Source organism: Triturus cristatus, chromosome 4_1, assembly GCF_964204655.1.
Source record: "Triturus cristatus chromosome 4_1, aTriCri1.1, whole genome shotgun sequence".
NCBI classification, from domain to species: domain Eukaryota; kingdom Metazoa; phylum Chordata; class Amphibia; order Caudata; family Salamandridae; genus Triturus; species Triturus cristatus.
Window position 1 is genome coordinate 1,156,540,501 of NC_140585.1, and position 22,151 is coordinate 1,156,562,651.

General features: G+C 48.0%; 1 protein-coding gene across 3 annotated transcripts in view; it reads left to right on the forward strand.

Annotated features, from left to right (window-relative positions):
* The window catches only part of LOC146856237 (serine/threonine-protein kinase N1-like), a 443,024-nt gene that overhangs the window by 281,534 nt on the left and 139,339 nt on the right, over positions 1 to 22,151 (forward strand). For all 3 annotated transcript variants that reach the window (XM_085654308.1, XM_085654306.1, XM_085654307.1), the window contains exon 4: positions 12,138 to 12,267. In XM_085654308.1, coding sequence (XP_085510434.1) covers positions 12,138 to 12,267 — 130 coding nt within the window. The remainder of the gene's footprint in view (positions 1 to 12,137; positions 12,268 to 22,151) is intronic.

Below are 22,151 nucleotides of genomic sequence, written 5' to 3' on the forward strand. Positions count from 1 at the left end.
ATTAAAAATTCGTACACACTTAGATTGATGCCCAAAGATGGCTCGTTGTGTTAGGCCATACAGTTACAAACCATATTGGTGGCAGTTAACAATCATGAAGACAGCGCCCATCCACGCGAAACATGAAGCACTGGCAAAGGCAAAAGAAGACCTGTCTGGCTCAAAAAGTGGTTGTTAAGCTTTGATATGCTTAAACGCATAATCTTCATTTATAATTTATTTATTTTTGTTGTATAGATTAATATGTTCCTTGTTAAACAAGTTGATAAATATGTGAATAACTGTACAGCAAACAAGTATTAATTAACATGTTTATAAACTCCAGGTTCTCCGGTATATTTTGAAAATGTTTCAGTCATTTTTCACCAAAAAGCAGCACCACAGAGGCAAATGTTTTACACATCTGCCTGTAAATGTGATGAAACAGAGGTCAGAGATAGTCGTTCATTGCCGCGATATTACTCTTGTCAGAGCAATTTCAACCGCAGGTACTAGCTCCAGTGGTATCGGTGGCACAGACCACTTGAAATTCCCTTTTAAAAATCACAGGTGTACCTTCTCAACTGCATGGGTCTGCCACAATGTTGGAGCATGTTTGTGATGTCAGCCTCTGTGGCTGTTATTGGTGCTGATTCTGGTATGCGCGTCTGTGGCAATGCCTATCCCTATCTGCTGGACCTACATATGTTTGTTATCCTGTTGTGGTTAACCCAATATCACTGGGTTCTGATTCTTTTGGGGTACCTCACATGCAATCAACTGTGTTAGCACCATAAGCTTGGAAAGGGGTTCACTGATTTCAAACACTAATTAACCTTTCATTCTGTTACCCTTGTGCCCCACTTGGGTAATGGAAATGCGTTGGTGCCATAAAAGAACCGCTCTCCTATTCTCAACCTCCAGTGTTCTTTTAAGAAACTTTGACACTATTTCTTCAAATGTTAATTGTGAGGCTTTCATTGACTATTGATGATTGGTATACACCTGTGCGGCGGACACTCCCCTTATGTGCACACTTCATGTACCCATTCCAGTTCTCTGTTTTCTGCCTTTTGTTGTAGACTGGATCCTGGTTCATAGTCTGACTGCTCTGGGCATCACTGTGGCTTACGTTTTATTTTCACTGTTGGCTAGCGCTGAGACCTCCTTGTTTCTTCAGTGGTTAAGGAACTAAACAAAATACAATGACAACTGCAGCTAAGACAACGGGTGCTTTGACAGCCAGCAGAGACAGAGAGACCCCATTCCTGCCCCATGGTCTATATTGAGATACTTCTTTGTGCTCTACCCAACAGCAAGATTACCACTTGGAGTCTTTTTTGTTAATTGGAAAGTTATTTGCTATGAATCCAATGTGTCCGGGATATTTCCCCTATCCTTGGCCAACTCCTAAGCTCAACAGTGCCTCTCTTCTCGTTCGGCTTCCCAATCACTCAGCTGTACCTTAAGAGACGTTATAGCTGCAGTCGCACATGGTAAGGCCTGAACATCCCCATTCTCATGGAGATACAATTGGTTGATTTTTTTTAAGACCGATTACTATTCAAGCTCCTCATATGCCAATGGTTCCATCTCAGCTTTTCGGTCACACTGAAATACAGCAGCCAATCATGCATTAGCACTAAGAGATCCTCTCGTGGTAAAAATCCCAGCAGCAGCATCTGCAGCAGACTTTTACACTGTCACAATCCTTCTCCTGTTTCCCCAAGAAATGAGCGATCCCACACATCTGGAAATTGCCAGTCTCCCACTAGCACTGTACCACTAAATCTCATGACCCTTCTTTATGCCTCCACCTGCAGCCTGCCGCACCAATAAAGCACTCAGCGACACTTCCAGCACCAATGTGAAAGTTTGTATGATGTTAACCTCCACTCTGTGGCACCAGATAGTAATGTTTCTCTATATAAAATAAATGCTCTAGGCAAGCCCTCAAGCCTTTTAGATAAGCCATGATGCAGCTGTCACCCCACCCCAGCTAGTTACTCTTTATCATGGCTCTGGGTAGGGTAATTTTTTCAAGTGCTTAATAAACTTCACATGTGACAGTGACCCACTGTAAGGAGTATATGTCCGTGTCTCTCACTGCTCCTTCCCATTTTTTTCCCTTGTAGTTAAAAACTGAAATTCCTTCTAATGGGTGAAGTTTCAAGCTATGCTAGAAATGGTTTCTTCATAGCAGACAAAGGGGCTGCCAGTCTCAGGATTTACTCAGGTAGACAAAAGACCTACTCTAAACCTTTTAGTTTTTTTGATAAACAAGTTTATATTGATTTTAATGATTTAACAGACGACACCAGCCAGGCATCACGACGCCATGAAAGTTCAGGAGTACATACGAAGTTTTGTGCGACCCCAGTATGCAGACGTTAATAAATACAAAGCAACATGGGCCTGGACCTGGACATTCCCCCAACCCCAACCATTTCCCCCAAACCCTACGATATTTCTTGGGACACCCGCGTGCCTCATACATGATTTTTTCTTGCGTGGCACACCAGTCCACCCCAGTCCGCCATCGTCCAACACTCGGGGGTTCGGGGCATTTCTAGGAGGCCGCTATGTCCCTTTTGGCTACCACCATTGCTGTAGTGAAAAACAACTTATCTTTCTGAGACCTATCCAACCCGTCAGTAATACCCAGGATCGTGTGTTTCGGGTTGTGAGGAACCTCCCACCCCAGTATCTCGGTAAGTTCTTCCTCGATATCCCCCCATAACCGCGTCAGGCGGGGGCATGCCCACACCATGTGGAGAAAATCAGCTGGATCGTGACCGCACCTAGCACAAGCGGAGGTCGGGCGAAATCCTGCTTGGTGAAGGCGCACTAGAGTGAGGTATGCTGCACCAAGCGAGGCCTGGCGGAGGCGGTGACCGTCCTAGGGACCATATGGGCATCGCGCCAATCCTCCTCCTCCAGGGTGCCCACCCATTCCTCCCATTGAGCTCATAGTCGGTCCAGAGAAGTAGGGGTAGTATTGATCAGTGTGCGGTAGATGCGGGAGATGCCACCCTTCCCCAGGTCCCCCAACATGATCTGTGCCTCAGGCAGGCTATGGTCAGGAAGCCGTGTACCCGGTGTGAGGTGCGTATGGAGAGCATGTCGCAATTGCAGATACCTGTAGAACTGCGACTGATGCAGGGAGTATCTACTTTTAAGGTCTTCGAAGGAACGCATGTGATCCCACACCCATACATCGCCTAGTTGTGAGATACCTATGAGGCCCCATGCCCGCAGCCCATTGACCTCTTTGATCCAGGTCCCCTGCCGCAAGGGTGTACATTGAGTCAGTGTGTGTGTCCACTTGGTATGTCGCAGTGCGCCCGCCAGGCCAATAACGCAGAGCGCGTAATCTCTGGTAAGTGGGATGGGATGGGAGTCCCGTACAACATAGACTGAATCTTGGTAAGGCCCAGTTCCCCCAGTTCCAGCCTGTTAGCCGGGTCAGACAATCCCCCGTTGAACCAGTCATGTATAGAGAGTAGGCGCGTGGCGAGATAGTACAAATATAAGTGAGTCATCCCCAGGCCCCTGTCGAACGATGGGATCCTACAGATATTCAGCGCCAGTCGGGCCCTACCTTTCCCCCAAAGGAACTTATTGGTCATGCTGTCCAATTCGCGGAACCAGGCCCTGGGGAAGCACAAGGGGGTATTTTGAAGAACGTAAAGGAACCGGGGGAGTACCATCGTTTTAAAGAGGGCGACCCTTCCCATGGGGTTCAGGGGCAATGTTTGCCACTTCTGAAGGTCCGCCTTGGCCCGTCTCACCAGGGGGATGACATTGAGGGCCCAGCTAAGCTCAGGGAGTAAAGTCATCCATATCCCCAGGTATTTGAATAATTGATGGCGAAGCGGTAGAGTGGACTGCCAGTCGAAACATTCTCGGGACAGGTGGAGGGGAACTAGGACCGATTTATCGGGGTTCAACCGAAGGCCGGAGGCCCGTATGAAGGCGTGCAGGATGCGGAGACAGTGGGGGCCTGACCGGGCAGGGTCCTCTAGGTAGATGAGGACATCATCCGCATAAAGGGCGATTTTGTCAGTTTCTATGTTGGGCCACTCCCATCCCCGCACGTGTTCACATGATCGTATCAAGGATGCCATGGGCTCCATTATCAAAGCGAAGAGCAGGGGGGAAAGGGGACAACCCTGCCTTTTTTTCCCTGCAGATCGGGAAGGACTCCGATAGGACCCCATTCACCAGGACCCGAGCCCGTGGATGGGCGTAAAGAACCCTGACCATGGCACAAAAGCGGGGACCGAATCCCATCTCATCAAGAATATCCACCAGAAACCCCCAGTCCACCGAATCAAAAGCCTGCTCAAAGTCTATAAGAAGAATGGCTAGATATGGGGTAAGGAGGTGGCAGTGGGCCAAGTCCAATTGCAATCTATGGAGGCAGTGCCGGGTACCACGTGATGGCATAAACCCACACTGGTCGGGATGAACCGGCACGGATAGATGGGGTTTGAGGCGCTGGGCGAGGACCGTGGGAAACAGTTTTACTTCAGTATTGATGAGGGAGATAGGGCGGTAATCCGCATAACGTGACAAGGGGGGCTGAGATTTGGGAAGAACCACAATAAGGTCCATGTCCGTAAAACCTTTTAGTTTGAAATGAGTTCCTGAAAAATAACAATTCAAGCTTGTTCTCCTTTAGTCTAAGAATACAGTACTGAGTGCCTTCACTCAACCTTCAGGATGAAGGGGCGTAGCTTCAGTGGGTGTTTAAGGTGTTATGTCCCCTAAAAATGTTATTCTGTTGTAAATAGTTGGGTGCAAGTGCTGTCAGTCAGCTATGGTGAAATGTCTATTGGTTTTCACATGGGATTTTACATGGCTACAGTGACAAAAACCCACACATACATAGTCACTCATCTGTTTTGAAGGCCTTAAAAAGGTTGATTAGTTTGAAAAATGTTATGTTTTAAGTGCCCCCAACAATACACCCTCCTCTCTTCTTAATGCCCCTTAAGCCCTCCTCAAGTTATGCTTCTCATATATTGTATTTTAAGAAGATATCCCTGCATGGAAATCTGAAGCTCACACTATTCCCCCCACCCCGCACCCCTCCAACCTAATTGACCAAGCTACGCCCCTTTGAAATCTGTGCATTTCTGTGAAGAAATAAACCATTTGAGGCCATTGTCGTCTTTTAGGGAAGTTCTAAGTGTAAAACAGTGATGATAAAAGATGTGGATACAGCAGAGGTGCTGAACTGGTGAAGCTGCTGGTCTGGGGATTGTGTGCATTTACGTAGACTGTGACATTTCTTTCTAAAGCGGATGTCAGAGTTGACAGTCTTGCAAAACATTTTATTGTAACTCAATGTTGGTTTGAGATTATATTGGATTATATATATTGTAAACTCTATGCAGAAATATATTTCACATCCACCACAAATGGATTTAAAATTTGTTCTGTGCGATTATGACTTGACTTTAATTACTAAACATAGGTTAAACTATCTAAGCTTGCTAATGATTTGTGTAAATGGCAGAGGGGAAAGGATATCCTTTAAGTTCTATTTGTGCATGCTGTGCTGGGAAAATTGAAAGTGGTGAACCTCTCATATTCCTCTGTAAATGGTATAAAACAATTATGAGTCAATTCTAGTTACAATTAAAAGGAAGGTCTCCATAATGTTACAATTGCTTTTGTGTTACTTTTAACATCAAAAGACCAAGACCTATTTAGGTTTGGTGCTTCCACAAATGAACAAGTGCAATCTTATGTAGTTTAACTATTTTGAAGATGGTGCTATGTATTGTCCAACTTCCATCAGGTCATAGATGGTCTGTGTGGGTTTGTTACATGCTGCAGTGGCACCTTGTAATAGAATAGATACAGTCGTCCTGTGCAATCCTATGGCCAGTGGAGAAAATGTAATATTTTGGTTTGAGTTTTATGATGAAATCTTATCTCATCGTGGAAAATACTTTTTAATTTCTCACTGTGACAAATTGTTTTGATGTATTGTAAACACTATTCATGATCAAATATTGTTTTTTTTTTTTTTTTTTTTTTTTTTTGAAACCGTTTATTGCAATCTCAAATAGTTACAAGTATGGGCCTACAACCGTCTGGCCGGCCGCTAGAGTGGCAGTAGCATATGACATACATACAGAAAAATCTCTAGGCGGTGCAAAAAGGGTAAATCAGGAGATATCAGTAGTGCAGGCCACATAACTCTGAACCAACAATGCGGTTTCCTTTTGTCAAAACACAACAACACAAAAACAACCACACCCGCAAGGCAACCCGCAATCCCAAGTGACAGCACGCGCTCCGTAAGTGGGGGACCCCAACCAATCGCCAAACTCTGAAGAGGGGAATGAGAACAGATCAGGGACTGGGGAACCACGGGCCCATGGCTGGGGGAGGGGGTCGGCTAGGGGGACGGAGATGGTGAGGCAGCCGGCAGCAGCGGCGGCTCGCAAATACCCCCGCGATAGGCGTTCCAGGGGCCCCAGATTTTCACCCACGCCCCAGGCTTACCCCTCGCAACATACACCACCTTTTCACGAAACATACACCAGTCCATGTGTTCTTTCCAGGCCGACACCGCCGGAGGCCTCTGGGATCCCCACAATTGAGCAATGTCACGCTTAGCTATCATGTATCCCAGAGTCACCCACCGCGTCTGCGGAACCGAGTAGTCAGTTGGCTCCCACACATTCAGCAAGCATCTCCTCGCTTCAGGCAACAGCACGACACGCGTAACCACTCGCAGGACCTCGTGCACACCACGCCAGAATCGCTCCACCTTTGGGCATTCCCACAGAATATGCAAGAAAGTTGCCAAAGCACCACAGCCACGCTTACACAGTCCATCCTCAGCAAAGCCCATACGTAGAAGCCTTGGCCCCGTCACATAAACCCGGTGGAGGATCTTAAGCTGGACGAAGCGAAGGCGAGCCGGGATGGCCACCTCCTTCGGAGAGGCCACCGCGGACATCCAGTCCTCGTCGTCCAACTCCAGCCCATCGGCAACCCAGGCCTCGCGGAGGCCAGTCAGCAGGCCCGATCGGTCGTTGATCAGTTTTTTATATATAAGGGAGATCGTGCTGTCTGGGACATGGCCATCCAGCACTCTGTCCTCCAGGGGGGAAGACTCCGGAATGGATGCGACATCCGGGAAGACGGAGCCCAGCGCGTGGCGGACTTGTAAGTACCGGAAGTACTCACTGCCTTGCAACTGAAACTCCGTCTGCAGCGTCTCGAAAGTTTTGAATCCCCCCCTCGTCCAGAGATCTCCCACTGTGCTGATGCCGATCGTGTCCCACTTCTCGAAGCCCTTCGAGGTCCACAAGGAGCCCAACCTCGCCGATGCATATAGCGGTGACGCCCGGGTCAAACGGTCCTTCCACCCCATAGCTGCGTTAGCCGCGTGCCACACCCGCACCATGACACGCGTCGGTCCCGTCAGGCGAGGGTCCGGCGCGACAGAGTAGAGCGCCCGATTGTAGTCGCCACCGGGCAGGAGCATCTTGTCCATTTCAAATGCCGGGTTCAGGGCGGGCCCGTAAAGGCCATGATTAATCGCAGCTAGCTGGGAGGCCCAGTAATACCGTTTAATATCCGGGAGGGCAACCCCCCCATCGTACCACGGGAGCATCAATTTAGCCAAGGCGATACGTGGCCTCCCGTCCCAGAACAGGCGACGCTGCAAACTCTCCACCTCTCGGAAGTAGCGCGCCGGAACCAAATCCATAGTGTTCTGGAGAGCGTACAGAAAGCGCGGCAACGACATCATCTTAAACAAGGCCGCTCGGCCAAGCGGCGAGAGCGGCAGACGCCGCCAACGCACCACGTCCTCCTTCAAGCGCTGGAGGGGGGGCAGCAAATTCCGCTCGTAGCGGGCCTCCGGGTCCAGAGTAATATATATACCCAGGTACCGAAACCCCTGGGAGGCAATCTGGATCGGACAGTCCCGTGGTAGGACCGGAGCCTCCCCGGCAAGCACATATACACAGGATTTCGCCCAGTTGATGACGAGGCCTGAGTTGCGACCGAATGAGCGCAAAACATCAACTAGGACGATCAGTGATTTACGCGGGGAGGCGAGATATAGAAGGATATCATCAGCGTAGAGGGACACACGGTCCTCATGCTCGGGGGTCCAACGGAGACCACGGATGGAAGGGTGCCACCGCAGCCACTCCGCCAGGGGCTCCAGGGCCAATGCAAACAGGAGAGGCGACAGGGGGCAACCCTGTCGCGTGCCCCGTCCCAGTGCGAATGGGGCCGAAACTCGTCCATTCACCACCACCTGCGCCAATGAGCCGGAATACAACAACTTGACCCAGCTGATGAAGCCTGGTCCAAAGCCAAACTTCGCCAGCATCGCCCAAATGTATGGCCACTCAAGCGTATCAAACGCCATGGTGGCGTCCAAGGACGCCAAGATGGCCGGCTCCCGCACGAACGGGACACGCGTGAGCACCCCGTGCAAGCGTCGCAGATTAAGGGCCGTGTTACGATGGGGTATGAAGCCGGACTGGTCTTGGTGGACCAAGTCGCCCACCACGCCGACCAGCCGGTTGGCCAGCACCTTGGCGAGGATTTTGGGCTCCGCGTTCAAGAGCGAGATAGGCCTATAGGATGTGACCCGCTCACGGGGTCTCCCCTCCTTGTGGATCACCACAATCGTGGCCAGACGCTGGTCCGGCGGAAGGGAACCCCGCGAGCGGGCCGCCAGGAACATCGCGCGCAGGTGGGGCGCCAGCACATCCGGTCGCAGCTTGTACAGCTCGATAGGAATGCCATTGGGGCCCATGGCCTTGCCAGATGCGACCGAGCGGATAGCAAGGGCAATTTCGTCCGAGGTGGGAGGAGCGTCCAGCGAATCCCTGTCCTCCACCGAAAGGGAGGGCAGCGCGATGTCCCGAAGCAGGGCATGGGAATCCTCCTCCGAGCAGGGAGAAACCGGGGAATACACCTCGCGGAAATAATCCGCGAAGCAGGAGACAATGGCGTCCGGCTCGGTGACACATACACCATCCATCCTCTCGATCAACGGAACCACACGACTCGCTCTCTCCTTTTTATCCAACCACGCTATCAATTTACCAGCCTTATCACCCACATCATACAGTCGCCCCTGTTGCTCTCTACTGAGGCCCCTGGCCGCCTCCGTGACGAGGGCCCTATAGGCCGCCTGCTTGAGGTGTAGAACATGCAATGTGGCATCCGTCACCCCGCTCCCCAGGTCACCCTCTAGTTCAGTAATTTCGGCCTCCACCCGGGTTACCTCCTCCCGCTCGCACCTCCGGGCATGGGAGATAAAGGAGAGGGCCTCCCCCCTAAGAACTACCTTAAAAGCCTCCCAAAGGGAGATGGCAGACGGGACAGACCCCACATTCTCTTCAAAGTACCGCTGCAAGGATTTGATCAATTCGGCTCGAATAGTGGGGTCGCGCAGGTACCAGGCATTGATTGGGGCTACCCTGCCCTCCCCCCTCGGGAAGACATCAAGATGCAGCAGTAGTGGGGAGTGATCTGAAATACCCCGCGCCAAATGGCGCACCTCTCCCACCCTCCCAGCATAGGCCGCAGGAACAAGGATATAATCAAGCCGCGAGAGGCTACCATGGGCACCCGAGAGGAAGGTGTATTGCAGCTGCGCGGGATGCTTTAGTCGCCAGCAATCCACCAACCCTAGTGTATCTAATAGGCCGGACAGCCACGCCTGTGCCCGGGGGAGGTCCCTGGGGGGATGACGATCCATAGACCCAGAAGCCACCGCATTGAAGTCCCCCCCAACTACCAGAAGCCCATCCGGGAGGTCAAGGAGGAGGCGCCCCAGGTCCGCAAACGTGGTTGATTGCAACCCCGGCGGAACGTACACTGATACAAAAACGACCACCCTGCCCTCCATTCTACCCACCAAGACAGTGTAACGTCCCCTCTCATCATGGCGCACCTCATCAATCTCCAATGGGAGCGAGTTCTTAATCATGATGCCCACCCCCCGCGAGCCCGAGGTGAAGCCCGAATGGGCCACCAAGCGATAGCCTCTCCGATTCATGGCATGAAAGGAATTACCTATAAGGTGTGTCTCCTGCAGGAAGATCACATCTGGTGAAATTCGTTTCAGATACTGCAGGACCACACCACGCTTAATCCTATCCCCCAGTCCGTTAACGTTCCATGATAACACAGTCAGATCCCTACCCCCCATCATACATGAAAGCCATCAATCGTCCCCCATAGAGCATCTCAAAAACAACAATACAGTAAAGGGTTCGCCTTGCGGTGCAAACAAACAACACTCCACCCCCACCCACCCATCCCAACAGAACTCCCCCCTCCCTGCACCCCTGCATGAGCCCAGACAGCCCCCCCAAAGTGCAGTGTGCCTGTCGCCCCATAGATGAAAAACTAACTAGTCCCCCAGAGGAGGAGGGAAAGCCCCCAATGGACCCCGTACGACCTCCATAGGAGGGGAACATACACGATCAGTGAATGGTAACCAAAATGTTGTCCAGAGCAAGGCCTACTATTCACCCCTCAGTTCTGATCCGGCGAGCCCTCCCAGCCAATCGCACCCCCCCACCCCCCCGGCCCCGATCCCCAGGCAGAGTATCCAACCAGTCCCCAGCCGCCTCGGGACGGTCAAAGAAGTGCGTGCGACCATCCACCTCCACCCTCAGCTTAGCTGGAAAAAGCATTGAGTACTTAAGGTTCATGTCCCGTAGGCGACGTTTAACTCCGAGAAAACTCAGTCTCTGCTTTTGGACCGTCGGAGTAAAGTCAGGGTAGAAATTCACGTCCATATTATCGAGCTTGACCGGTCCCTGTAGCCTGGAAGTCTGCAAGATAGCGTCTCTGTCCCGAAAGTTAAAAATCCGGGCAATGAGAGGCCGCGGCGGGGCTCCGACCTTAGGTCTTCCTCCGGGGACCCTGTGAGCACGTTCCACCGCAAAAAGTTTACTCAGCCCCCGGGGCTGGAGATGGGTGAGGATCAGGTCTTCCACAAACAAATCTGCCGCCTCCTCCTCCCGTCCCTCCGGCACCCCGACAATACGAACGTTGTTCCTCCGGGCCCGACCCTCGGCGTCCTCCAATCGACGGTCCATCATGGCGCTCGCCTGGCCAAGCCGGTGCACCTCCTTTTGAAGGGCCGCCACGTCTGTAGTGAGACTCGAGGTGGTGTGGGCCAGGGAATCGACCCGGTCATTTGTTTTAGACAAGTCGGCTCTCACCAGGCCCACCTCCACCAGGGCCGAGTCTATCTTCTGCGCCAGAGTATCAAAGCGCTGGTCCACCGAGGCCTTCATCTCGGCAATGGCGCCCATGACGTCCCGGAGGGTCAGATCCGCGGGTTGAGCAGACGCCTCAGCCGGGCCCGCGGGGGATGTACGCTGTGCCTCTGGGGATCCCTTCTGGAGGGTGTAGCGGTCCATACTGTTTGACTGAGGTGCCGGGCCGCGGCGGGTCGATTTCACCTTGGCCCGGTCGCCATCTTGCTTTGTGGACATGTCGCACTCCCAAAGTCGTGCCAATCTCTTCGAAAGGGCCGATAAACCAGTTCACGGGTTCCGGGGGGGGGTGACCACTGGACCGCAGGACAACTCACAGCCGGCGGGTCAGCCGGGCACAGGGACAAGGCCACACCACCGCACCCCGCTCCGCAACCCTACCTCGCTTGAGGGCAAGGAGGGCGCAAAAGCGAAAGTGAAAGCGCGGGGTACGCGAGTCGCCCAGCTCTGCCCGCCGCTGTTGTTCGCTTTGTCCCCGGATCGCCCCACAACTCCAATCCGGGGGGCCGGCGCGGAGAAGGCCGCGATCTTCGATCGGTGCTCCCACCCGTGTCCGGGGTCCGATTCGAAAACGGAAAACGGGTGCCGCCTCAGCTCGGGTACACAGACACAGTCCCCTCATCAAAGACAGGATATAATCAGGATTAATTCAGGAGGTCGCGGAGGTCCTCGGGAGCTTCGCACCTACGCGGCCATCTTGGTTGCGCGCTAGGCTCCTCCTCCATGATCAAATATTGTTAAAGTATGATGGTATTTTTTACGGGTAAATATTTTTGTTTCCTTTGAAACAGAAAAACTACGAAATTGATCTTGAAAACTGTTAAATATTTTGACCTGTTTGCTTTCTCTATTCCCTTGGTCTCCCTCTAGGACAGAAAGCTTCTCCAGACAGCGCAGCAGATGTTGCAGGACAGTAAGACCAAAATTGACATTATCCGGATGCAAATCCGTAAAGCCATGCAAGCAGACGAGCTGCAGCCTGACATGGAGGATGGACAAGGTGTGTTGTGGTAAAGGGTGACAGCCGGAAGAGAGGGGAGGGGCTGCCGTAGAGTTCTGTGAATACCCAGAATGAACTAGCGTCATTTTAGAACTAACATTGTCAATGAAGGGAAGTGGGCTGGTCGATTAGAGGGCACAGAGATCTGAGTTCTTCCCTATGACTACCTCTTTTCACTGTTCGGTGATAGACCAAGTAGCTTCCTATTGGCCGTTACCTGGAAGCTTTAGGAGTAGGGTCTTCTGTAAATATGCATGTTTATGAAAGTTTGATTGCAATGTTGGGGATAATGTCAAGCAAGACAGTGAGATTCACTTTGAATATGCATGGAGAGTAGTAGCACCTGCACATCACATTTTGTGACCCTGAGTATTCTGGAATATATTCTTTTACTTATAAGATACCCTAGAAGCGCAACACTAGAAGAATTGTTTAGACGACAATCATTGAGGCTGATGTTCATTGGATCCCACTGTTTAGCGTGTGGGTTCACATTCTTTTTTTAATATCCTGCTAATTCAGTTGGGCTGACTCTTATTTACAATTCCATTCATGGTTCTCTTCCCCTGGAGACAGATGTCTATGGAAACTGCAGTGTTTACAGTAAGCCAGTGAGGAATATTTTATTGTTGTAAAAAATGATCACTGGAGTACTCGTTCAGCTGTTCATCTCCCATCAATAACATGAAGCCTGCATTTCCTCTGACAAATACTCCTGCATACTTCAGGCCCCAATGGTCATCCTTATAACCCTTGTTTCTCGCAGACCTAGCCAACATCTTCCTCTCCCTAAAATTCACCTCCCAAAAAGATAATGTCTTGCCATCCTCAAAACTCTTTCCAGAGATGCTAGCTCAACACTACGCATTATAGTCAACACCTCCCTCATAGAACACATTCTCGCAGAAGCTCTCATGACAGGCAATCCACTCACTCTAGAAGAAGCCCACACTAGAACCTGATCCCCCTCTCCAACGTATGGCCTTTCACTCACCCACCCCACCATTTATCAGCAAGTTCACTAAAAAGCAATCAAAACATAACTTCAAGATCACAACAATGCAAACCGTCTCCTGCATCTACCTAACAAATCATAGATAATGCCCCCCTGCCACATATAAATGTGCCCCCTGCTTCCTGATTTTGCTGGACCTTTAAACCTCCTTTCGACACAATCTTTTATCCAGACCTTATCCACATCCTAAATTCTCAAATGGGATTCACTTGCACTGTTCTTTAATGGTTCTTCTCCTCCCTAGCCGACTGGCACAAATTAATGTACATGGGCAATTCTAGGTCCCAGAAGATCAAGATCACCCTCAACATCACTAGCTTTCCACCTTGTTTCCTGTCAGCTTCAACATCTGCATGGAGCCCCTTTGGATTCTGTTTGCTGATAACAGCTTCAAAGTTCACAAGTAGGCCAACAGCACACAACTCTACTTGAAAATGTCCTGTGTTCCAGGCATCCAATTCCTGAAAAACTGCCTGCACTTCATCTAGACTTGGGTGTCCAGAATCAATCTAAAGATAAACCAACACAATTTCTTCTGTTAGACAAAAGTCAAAACATCGCTCAATTTTATTAGCCTGAATGCATTTTCACCCACTGCCAAATCACTCTGATTCATCCTGGACACCTACCTCACCCTCAAGAAACAAATATCAAGAAAACCAAGATGTCCTCATATCAGCTCTTTCTACTCCGGAAATTGAAATAATTCCTCCCAGAATGCAACTTTAGAATTGCCATTCTAGCCCTTGCACGCTTATAATTGCTTTTATGGCAAAGCCATGCCACATGGCCATCTAGATTCCACGCAGTCCCCTCTTATCCTTTAAGGGGATCCAACATGCCCCTGCATGTTTTATTAAGGGTCTGACTGCATTACTCCCATCCTGATTAAATTCCAAAGGTTCCCATTGCCGACCCACACCATCTTCACAGCCTACTACATCAAATACAAAGCGGTCATGACCTGCACCCTGCCTTTCTGGCTGACAAGGTCACCATCTTCATTGGCACCCACAACCAGGACATTATCTGACTGGATTTGACGTGGCACCACATAAAGACAACCCTGGAATGCACCCAGGAAGAGCTGCTTGCGCTGGAGGTTTCTTTGTTTATTCACAGACCTGAAGCCATACTTCTGGGCTATATGGTCCTCCACATAACTGCTCGCCTTTGAGCCACACCATTCCATTACATTTGCGGTTCACCCTAAAACTTCTTTCTGATGAGCTCTGAAAATAATCAGGGAGGATGATACCACGTTTGATCTTCTTCCACCTCCCAGCTTTTTCTCCAAAATGTAAAACTTGATTATCTCAAAAGATACAGAAGCTCATACTTACAAACACCTACACAACATCTTAATCCAAGGATACGCACCTCAAACAATCTGCTCCTTCCTGACTGGAAGGACCCAGTCAGTTAGCCTGGGACTGTACACCGTGAAGGCCCGCATCCTCATTTACTCACCCATCCCCTTGTAAACACATGCTGTCATTTGAACATGCACCTGTATGGATGCTGCCTGCGTAAAACAGAGCCATTTGCAAAATCGGCTCACCATTTTTTTAATTGACAACATCTATTGAAGAAATATGCTCCATTCCTCACTGCAGTGTCAACCAGCTGTAAAGGAGGAATAATAAGGCCCAAGAGTACCAGAATCACTACAAAGGCAACTTCCCCTTGTTCTCTTCTGCTAACGTTCATGCACAAGGCAAGTAGACAGAGGTCTTCGTTGCCTGCATCTCTGTTATTCTATCACAAAGGAACCTTAGGTGAACTCACTTTACCAGAGCTTTTGGATGTGTATAATCCACAGACGTAAACATTTGAGTGCTGAACTCCAAGTCTGGGACATCAAGAGACATTTGCATGCTGTAAACTTTATAAGATGTCAGCTTAGAACATAAGGCACACTAGAGACATTCTTAGATCCGAATCCTAAGATCTGAATTTGTTGATGTTCTGCTGAAGAGAGAGGACATCAAAGTAAATGAGGAAACGATCAGCTCCTTTGGTCACCACTTACTCATGAACCCATTACAAGCAACACTAGCAGAGAGGTTTCCACAGCGTAAGTTGAGTGCAAAATAATGGAACTGTAGTGACTGGCTATGTCATTTCTCCAACAATATTGCAAAATGTAAAAATGTATGATTTTATTGTCAATGTAGGAAACATGTTTGCGTTTAACAGTTAATCCATTTAGGGTCTTGGAACTAGCCCTTGCTTAGTTAGCATCCTTAAAATATCTTGGATTTTGTATGGAATGTAATTCTCCAGGTTTGGCTAGTAGTTTGAAAAGGATTGATTATAATTTTGCAGCCCTTTTAATTTTAACAGTAGTGATAACCGATCAAGGCATGAGCTGAGAAAAGCTCTTTGACGCAGGAGTGTTTTGGCACAAGCTAAGAGGAGATTACTCTCGTTTCTGCAATATCTTGGCAAAAGCTGAGCAGTGACCTCTCTTCTACAAGGAATATCCTGATAAAAGCTGAACAGAATGCGCTTTATTCACAGAATGTTGGCAAAAGCTTAGCGCAGAGGGCTCTTTTATCAAGGACACTGTGAGACAGCTGAGCAGAAAGCTCTTTTGTACAAGGAATATCTTGACACAGACTAAGAGAAGAACACTCCTGTTAAAGGGATCCGTTTACACAAGCTAGATGGAGAGGACTATAGGGCAAGAAGTATCCTGGCACAAACCTGAGCTGATGGAGCTCTTTAGGATATTGTGATACAAGCTGAGCGAAGCACAGTCATGAACAAGTTTATCTTGATTATTGTATAAGTAATACTTGTAGATAAGCGTAGGACAAAGCCTTCAACAATTCATACGTATGCGCAAGCTTAACAGAGTATGTCCTTCTAGAAGAAAAATCCTCACACAAAGTGAGCAAATAGTACTTTTGTACAAGGGGTGTCTTTTATCAAGCTGACTGAAGTTTCTTCCTAAAAGGCACTCCCATAGGCTGAGTGGGGAAAGCATGTGTACAAGGAGTATTGTGGCACAGGCTGAGCTGTGACCCTGATTGTTTAAGCAATATCCTTCACCCACTGAGCTGAGACTGCATTCATACAAGAGATCTTGTGATGTAAGCTGACCAGGGAGCACTTTTGTACAAGCGGTATCTTGGAGAATCCAAGGTGAGAGTCATTTTAGATATATGTTGGCACAAGCTGGGTGAAGTGCAGTTTTCTGCAAAAGATATTTTTCCACAAGTTTATCTGAGAGAACTCTTTTACAAGAGATAGCTTTATATCTGCTGAGCAGAGAGCACCCTTGTGTAATGAATACCTTGGCAGAAACTGAGTGAAGAGCGCTCATGTAAGAGGAATATCTTGACCAAAAAAAGAAGAGTGGCGAGGGCTGTTGTACAAAGGGGTAATGCTTGACACAAGCTGAGCGTAGAGAGTTCGTGTACAAGTAATACCTTGGAACGAGCTGAGCGAAGAGTACTTTTGCTTAAGGGATATCTTGTCTTAAGTTGAGCAGAGAGTATGCTTGTATAAGGAATGTTTTGACCCACACTGCGCGAAGATTGTTGATTTCCTATTGATATCTTTGCACAAGCTGAGCTAGTTAACCAAGATCTTCTAGAAGTGGTATATTGACAGGAGGTGAGTGAAGAGCTCTCTTGTGGAAGGAATATATATCTTTAGACAGCCTTCGCTGAAACGGCAGTGTGCAAAAGACATCTTGGCATAGGCTGAGCTGAGAGCGCACTTTATCAAGGAGTAGGATTGTCCAAGCTTAACTGAGAGCACTTGTTCACAAAGTCGCTGGGCCGGTATCCTGAAGCGCTCTGTGTGCATGACAGAGTAGCTTGAATATGGCTCTCTTGTGCCCTGTGAAGCCAGTGAAGATAATTTAGAAAAGTGGTAGCCGAACTCCTGCTAGGGCTATTACAAATCAGTTGTGCTGCCACGTTTTGATTCAATTGAAGGCGCGTGAACAAATAATCAGCCTTTCGGACATACAGCACAATGCTATAGTCTAACCTGCTCCTAGTCAATGCTTTTACAGTACAACAATCCTTCGCCACGCTTTAATGCTGTCTGAGAATAGACTGGTTCTGGAACATTTTGGCCAATAAGCTCCTCTCCCGTGGCTTGAATACATATTCCTGGATCGGTGTAAATTACTTGCCTCCTGGAGGACAAAGCAGCTACCACTGGGAGCAGGTAGGCTTAAGTAGTATCACCAGCGACCACTTAGCAGAGCTGCGTCATTTAGGAGCGGACTAGAACAGACAGCAACACAAAATAATGCCACAACAGGTTTTCCTTTGACTGTAGTTTCTGAATGAGTGTCTCTGGATCTGTAAGCTTTAATTCCAGTAATCACTCTTTGCTTTCTGTCTGGGCTTGCAGCAGCGGGTAACCCAGTTCCAGCACTATGAGAAAGGTGGTTCCCTCATTTTCATTCAGGTGCGTCTGAAAGGGAATGCCATGCTCTTGCAGAGGAAAAAGGTTGCGACCATCTTAAATGAGTGACTCCTCAAAGGTTTCCAGTAATTTGGGAAAGGAAGAGCTGCAAAAGGAAATAGTGTTTGTGGGAAGTTTACCAGAATTGGGTGTGAAGCATTTTTCAATAACTGGCTAATGCACAGAATAAGAATGGCACCTAATTACCACCTCCTCGAACATTCCTGTATGTGGGAAGAACATCAAGTAGCAAAACATATCCTGCCTGAGTACTGGTGAAAATAGACTAAAAGACTCGCGCTTGCATCCAGGGACTGGAACGATTATCTAAGAGTCAAGCGGCTGTTCTCCTATTGTTGCTACATGGGCACAATGGCAGACAGGTGCCATTCTTTGAAGAAGGCCCAGTTGACCGCTTACCACTGGACCCTGACCTAGCCCAGACTGAATAGAAACCTAGGGCCAGATGTACGAAAGCTTTTTGCATTTCTTAACAAGCTGAATCGCATTTTCGGCCTGTTAAGAAATGTAAAACAGCCTTTTCTTATGTACAAAGGCCAAAAATGGGTGCAATTTGCGATTCCTACCTGGTAGAAATCGCAGATTTCAACAGCAATTTAGGAAATGCAAATAGGGGTTACCTATTTGCGATTCCTAAAGCACATGTACAAAGCATTTCCTAAATGCGAATTGAGCATTTAATAAATGCAATTACCATTGCCTCAAAGTCGATAGTAACCAGGTGCAAAATAAAAAAAATGCATTTTTTAATGTGACATGAAGTGTTCATATGCCCCTAAGGCATATGTGCACTCACATGTGCACAGCAAATTTCAGGGTGCCACCAAGGGGGACTGGAGGCCAGCAGCACTGTTGGGTTTGGATTTCCTAAATTGCGATTTCCTAGGAAATGCAAACCATTTCTCTTTGGCCTGTAGGTGGGAATGCAATATAATTTCCTATTTGTGATGTCCTAATAGCAATTCCTACTCTATAGTAATTGCTAATAGGAAATCACAAATTTTGTACATACCATTTTGTATTTTTTAAATTGCGATTCCTGCGGAATCGCTATTTAGGAAATTCAAAATAGGAATTTTGTACATCTGGCCCCTAGAGCCTTGAAGCCCGCTCCAAGGACCTTTGGGTTGTAGGAATGACTAGGACTGAATTTCCCAATATCAAGAAAGTTATGGGAGTTTGAGCCTTATTTAGAGTTTGGCGGATGGAATACTCGGCCACAGACATGGCGATGTACAGCTTGCCATATTGCAAATCCATTTTACCATTTGGCATTTGTAATACAACGAATGGGATATTGGTCATATTTTGACAGAGAAACCCATCTGTCAATCTCTTAATATGGCTCTTTGTCATTTTTTGTTTTTAACTCAGGAGGACTGGGACACGGTAATGAGTTTTTCCATGGATGGTGCACTCTTGCAGACAAGTCTTACAGGTTCGTCCTGTTTTGAGTTGTATCAACTTAGGGCGAACAAAGCAAAACCAAAGGGGATGATGGACGGAGTGTTGAACATTGCAAGCACTCCCCCCCAGTCAACTGATCTGGGCTTAATCTATCATCAAAGGTTTTGCTTTGTTCGCCCTAAGTTGGCAGGGAATGCCCAGACGTGAGTCCCTTGCTCACTTTGCCACTGGATTCAAGCTAGCCTGGCTGATGACGACTGAAATGCCAGAAACCGGTCCCAGGCTGCTTGTTTCCGGTCCAGGGAAGACATGGCTTGGCAGTTCGGGCTGGACTGTTCCCATGAGGCACAGGGTCAGACTGATTTGCATATGGCCATGTCTGAACTGGGGTGGCGGAGTAAGCTACAGAATGATGATGGATTAAACCCAGATCAGTTGACTGGGGTTGAGTACTTGCAATGTTCAACACTCCGTCCATCATCCCCTTTGGTTTTGCTTTGTTTGCCCTAATTTGGCAGGGTATTCCCAGACATGGGTCCCTTGCTCACTTTGCCACTGGATTCAAGCTAGCCTGGATGATGACAGCTGATTAACCAGAAACCGGTGCCAGGCTGCTTGTTTCCGGTCCGGGTACGACATGGCTTGGCAGTTCGGGCTGGACTGTTCCCATGAGGCACAGGGTCAGACTGATTTGCATATGGCCATGTCTGAACTGGGGTGGCGGAGTGAGCTAAAGAATGATGATGGATTAAACCTAGATCAGTTGACTGAGGGTGAGTGCTTGCAATGTTCAACACTCCGTCCATCATCCCCTTTGGTTTTGCTTCGGAGGAGAATAACAACCGAGTCCCAAGGTAACAACTTTGACCATTGTAACGTGATAGGCTTACACGACCCCACTCCCTCACAGTCAGTTTGAAATTGATTTCCAGTCTACTGAGATCATTGACTGTGATTGGTCCTTTGTGATTTTGTTTTGCCATAAAATGTTAAAAATCCATACCTCTGGTTCCCCTGGTCCAATCTAAATAATTTTTATGTTTCTTTTTATTGATTAGGTTTTGTTGAGTTTTCAAAATTGGTTTGGGAATATTATTGAGTTGTGTTCTTAACCTTCATGTTGATGGTACTGGCTGAACGTAGCATTTATTTCTCTGAGGAACTGCCTGCTGTTAGGAGTGCCATTGTTGTCAGGTTTTGAGAAAAGAGTCGCCTAGAATTATGTTGCAGCCTAACCAGAGTGAGTTAGGAGAGGTATCATCTACTATATTGATAATCCTCTTTCTACCAACAGTTTTACAAGGGATATCTTGACACAAGCTGAGCAGAAACCATTCTTGTACAAGCAAAATTTTGGCATGAGTTGCACTTAGGGCTTTCTTCTTGGAAGGATATCTTGAGAGAAACATAGTAGAAAACACTCTTACACAAGAAGTATCTTGATATAGGCTGAGTTGAAAGTGTTCTTGTGCAAAGCGACTCTTAATACAAGCTGAACAAGGAAAAAGTGTTCCTGTGCAAGGAATATCTTGATACAAGATGTGTGGAAAGCAATCTCGCACAAAGGAATCGTGGCACAAAGTGACCGGGGATTGCGGTTGTGCCAGGGATTCTGTGATATGAGTTATGGGGAGACTAGTGTAGAAGGAATAACTTGACAGTGAGTGGAGAGCGCTCTTGTGCAAGAAATAACTTGACAAAAGCTGAACTGACCCCAGTCTTGGGTAAGGAATATCTAAGAGTGAATTATGTAAGATATAGCTTGAGAATAGGTTTAGCTGAACATGTCTCAATGCTGTAACATGTTGTATGATGGGAGTTGAGAGCTCTACATGAGAAGTAGCACCCCTGCCCCGTTTGAGACCAGTTCTCTGGGAACAATTATTTCTTTCCTTGACGTGAGACAGTCATATGCTGCAGCACTAAAAATAAATCCCTTATAGTTTGATCTGTGAGGGCTCCTGCTGCATTGCCACCACCTGTGTGGACCGGGTTCTACTATGGATTTAAATTGACCTGCATATTGTGTCCCCGGAACCTATGTACATGATTAAGGCTCACATCGGATGTGAGCCAAGCACTCTTCTCAACCAGTCCTGCCTCTGCATGGTCTGAGTGAGAGGTCTTCCATTGCAGTCTTACCTCAAAGTTATGTAAGTGAGGGATCTTCTAAAGCAGACATGTACACGCAGTGAAAAGTTTGAGTTCTTCTGGTACCAGTGATGTTGTTTTACCATAATCAGTCATGTAACGGACTTCACATGCCCTGAGGTCCCCTTAACCAGTGACATACCTTTACCCATGACCCCAAGTAAGGGCCACTGTTTTTAACAATCTTATTGAAACGTGTCTGTTGAAGAATGGTAATAAAACGTGTTTAACAGGTTTATCAGCGTACTGCTAAGATTCGCTAGAGCCAAGTGCATGCTTACTTTAAAAGATCGGTGATTGGATAGTTTACATCGCATTGGTCACACACCAATCTGCAGAGCTGACATGTAGCAACTAAGGCTGGTAATAACTAACCTTACATTTCATACAACCATGCCTGACCTGCTGTTAGCCAATCCTTGTATTAAGTCCATCTCAAAGAAAGTGGCTGGGTTCACATAATGCAAAGGGACGCAAGTTCTTCAATCTCTCAAACAAGTGCCCCACTCACCTTGTGTAAGCCAGGAGCTCTCCAAAACCAGGAAGACTTTGGTGCAGTTTGTTAGCCAGGAGCTCCCCAAGACCCGGACGTAGACTGCTTTGCTGTGAGCAGTGATGTCTTTGCATAGTTTCGGGTGGGATCGCTGTTGAACAGTGCTGCTACAGCATGGGTTGAGTTGTGCGCTTTCTTGGGGTACTGATAGCATGGCATGGTTTGAGTTACTGTGGCATGGTTTGAATGTAGCGCTTTTGAGGAACAGTGATTCCTTGGCATGGTTTGGGCTAATCTCTCCTCATGCATCACTCATTTAATAATTATACTGCGAGAATCTAGCTATTTCATCTATTATTGACATGA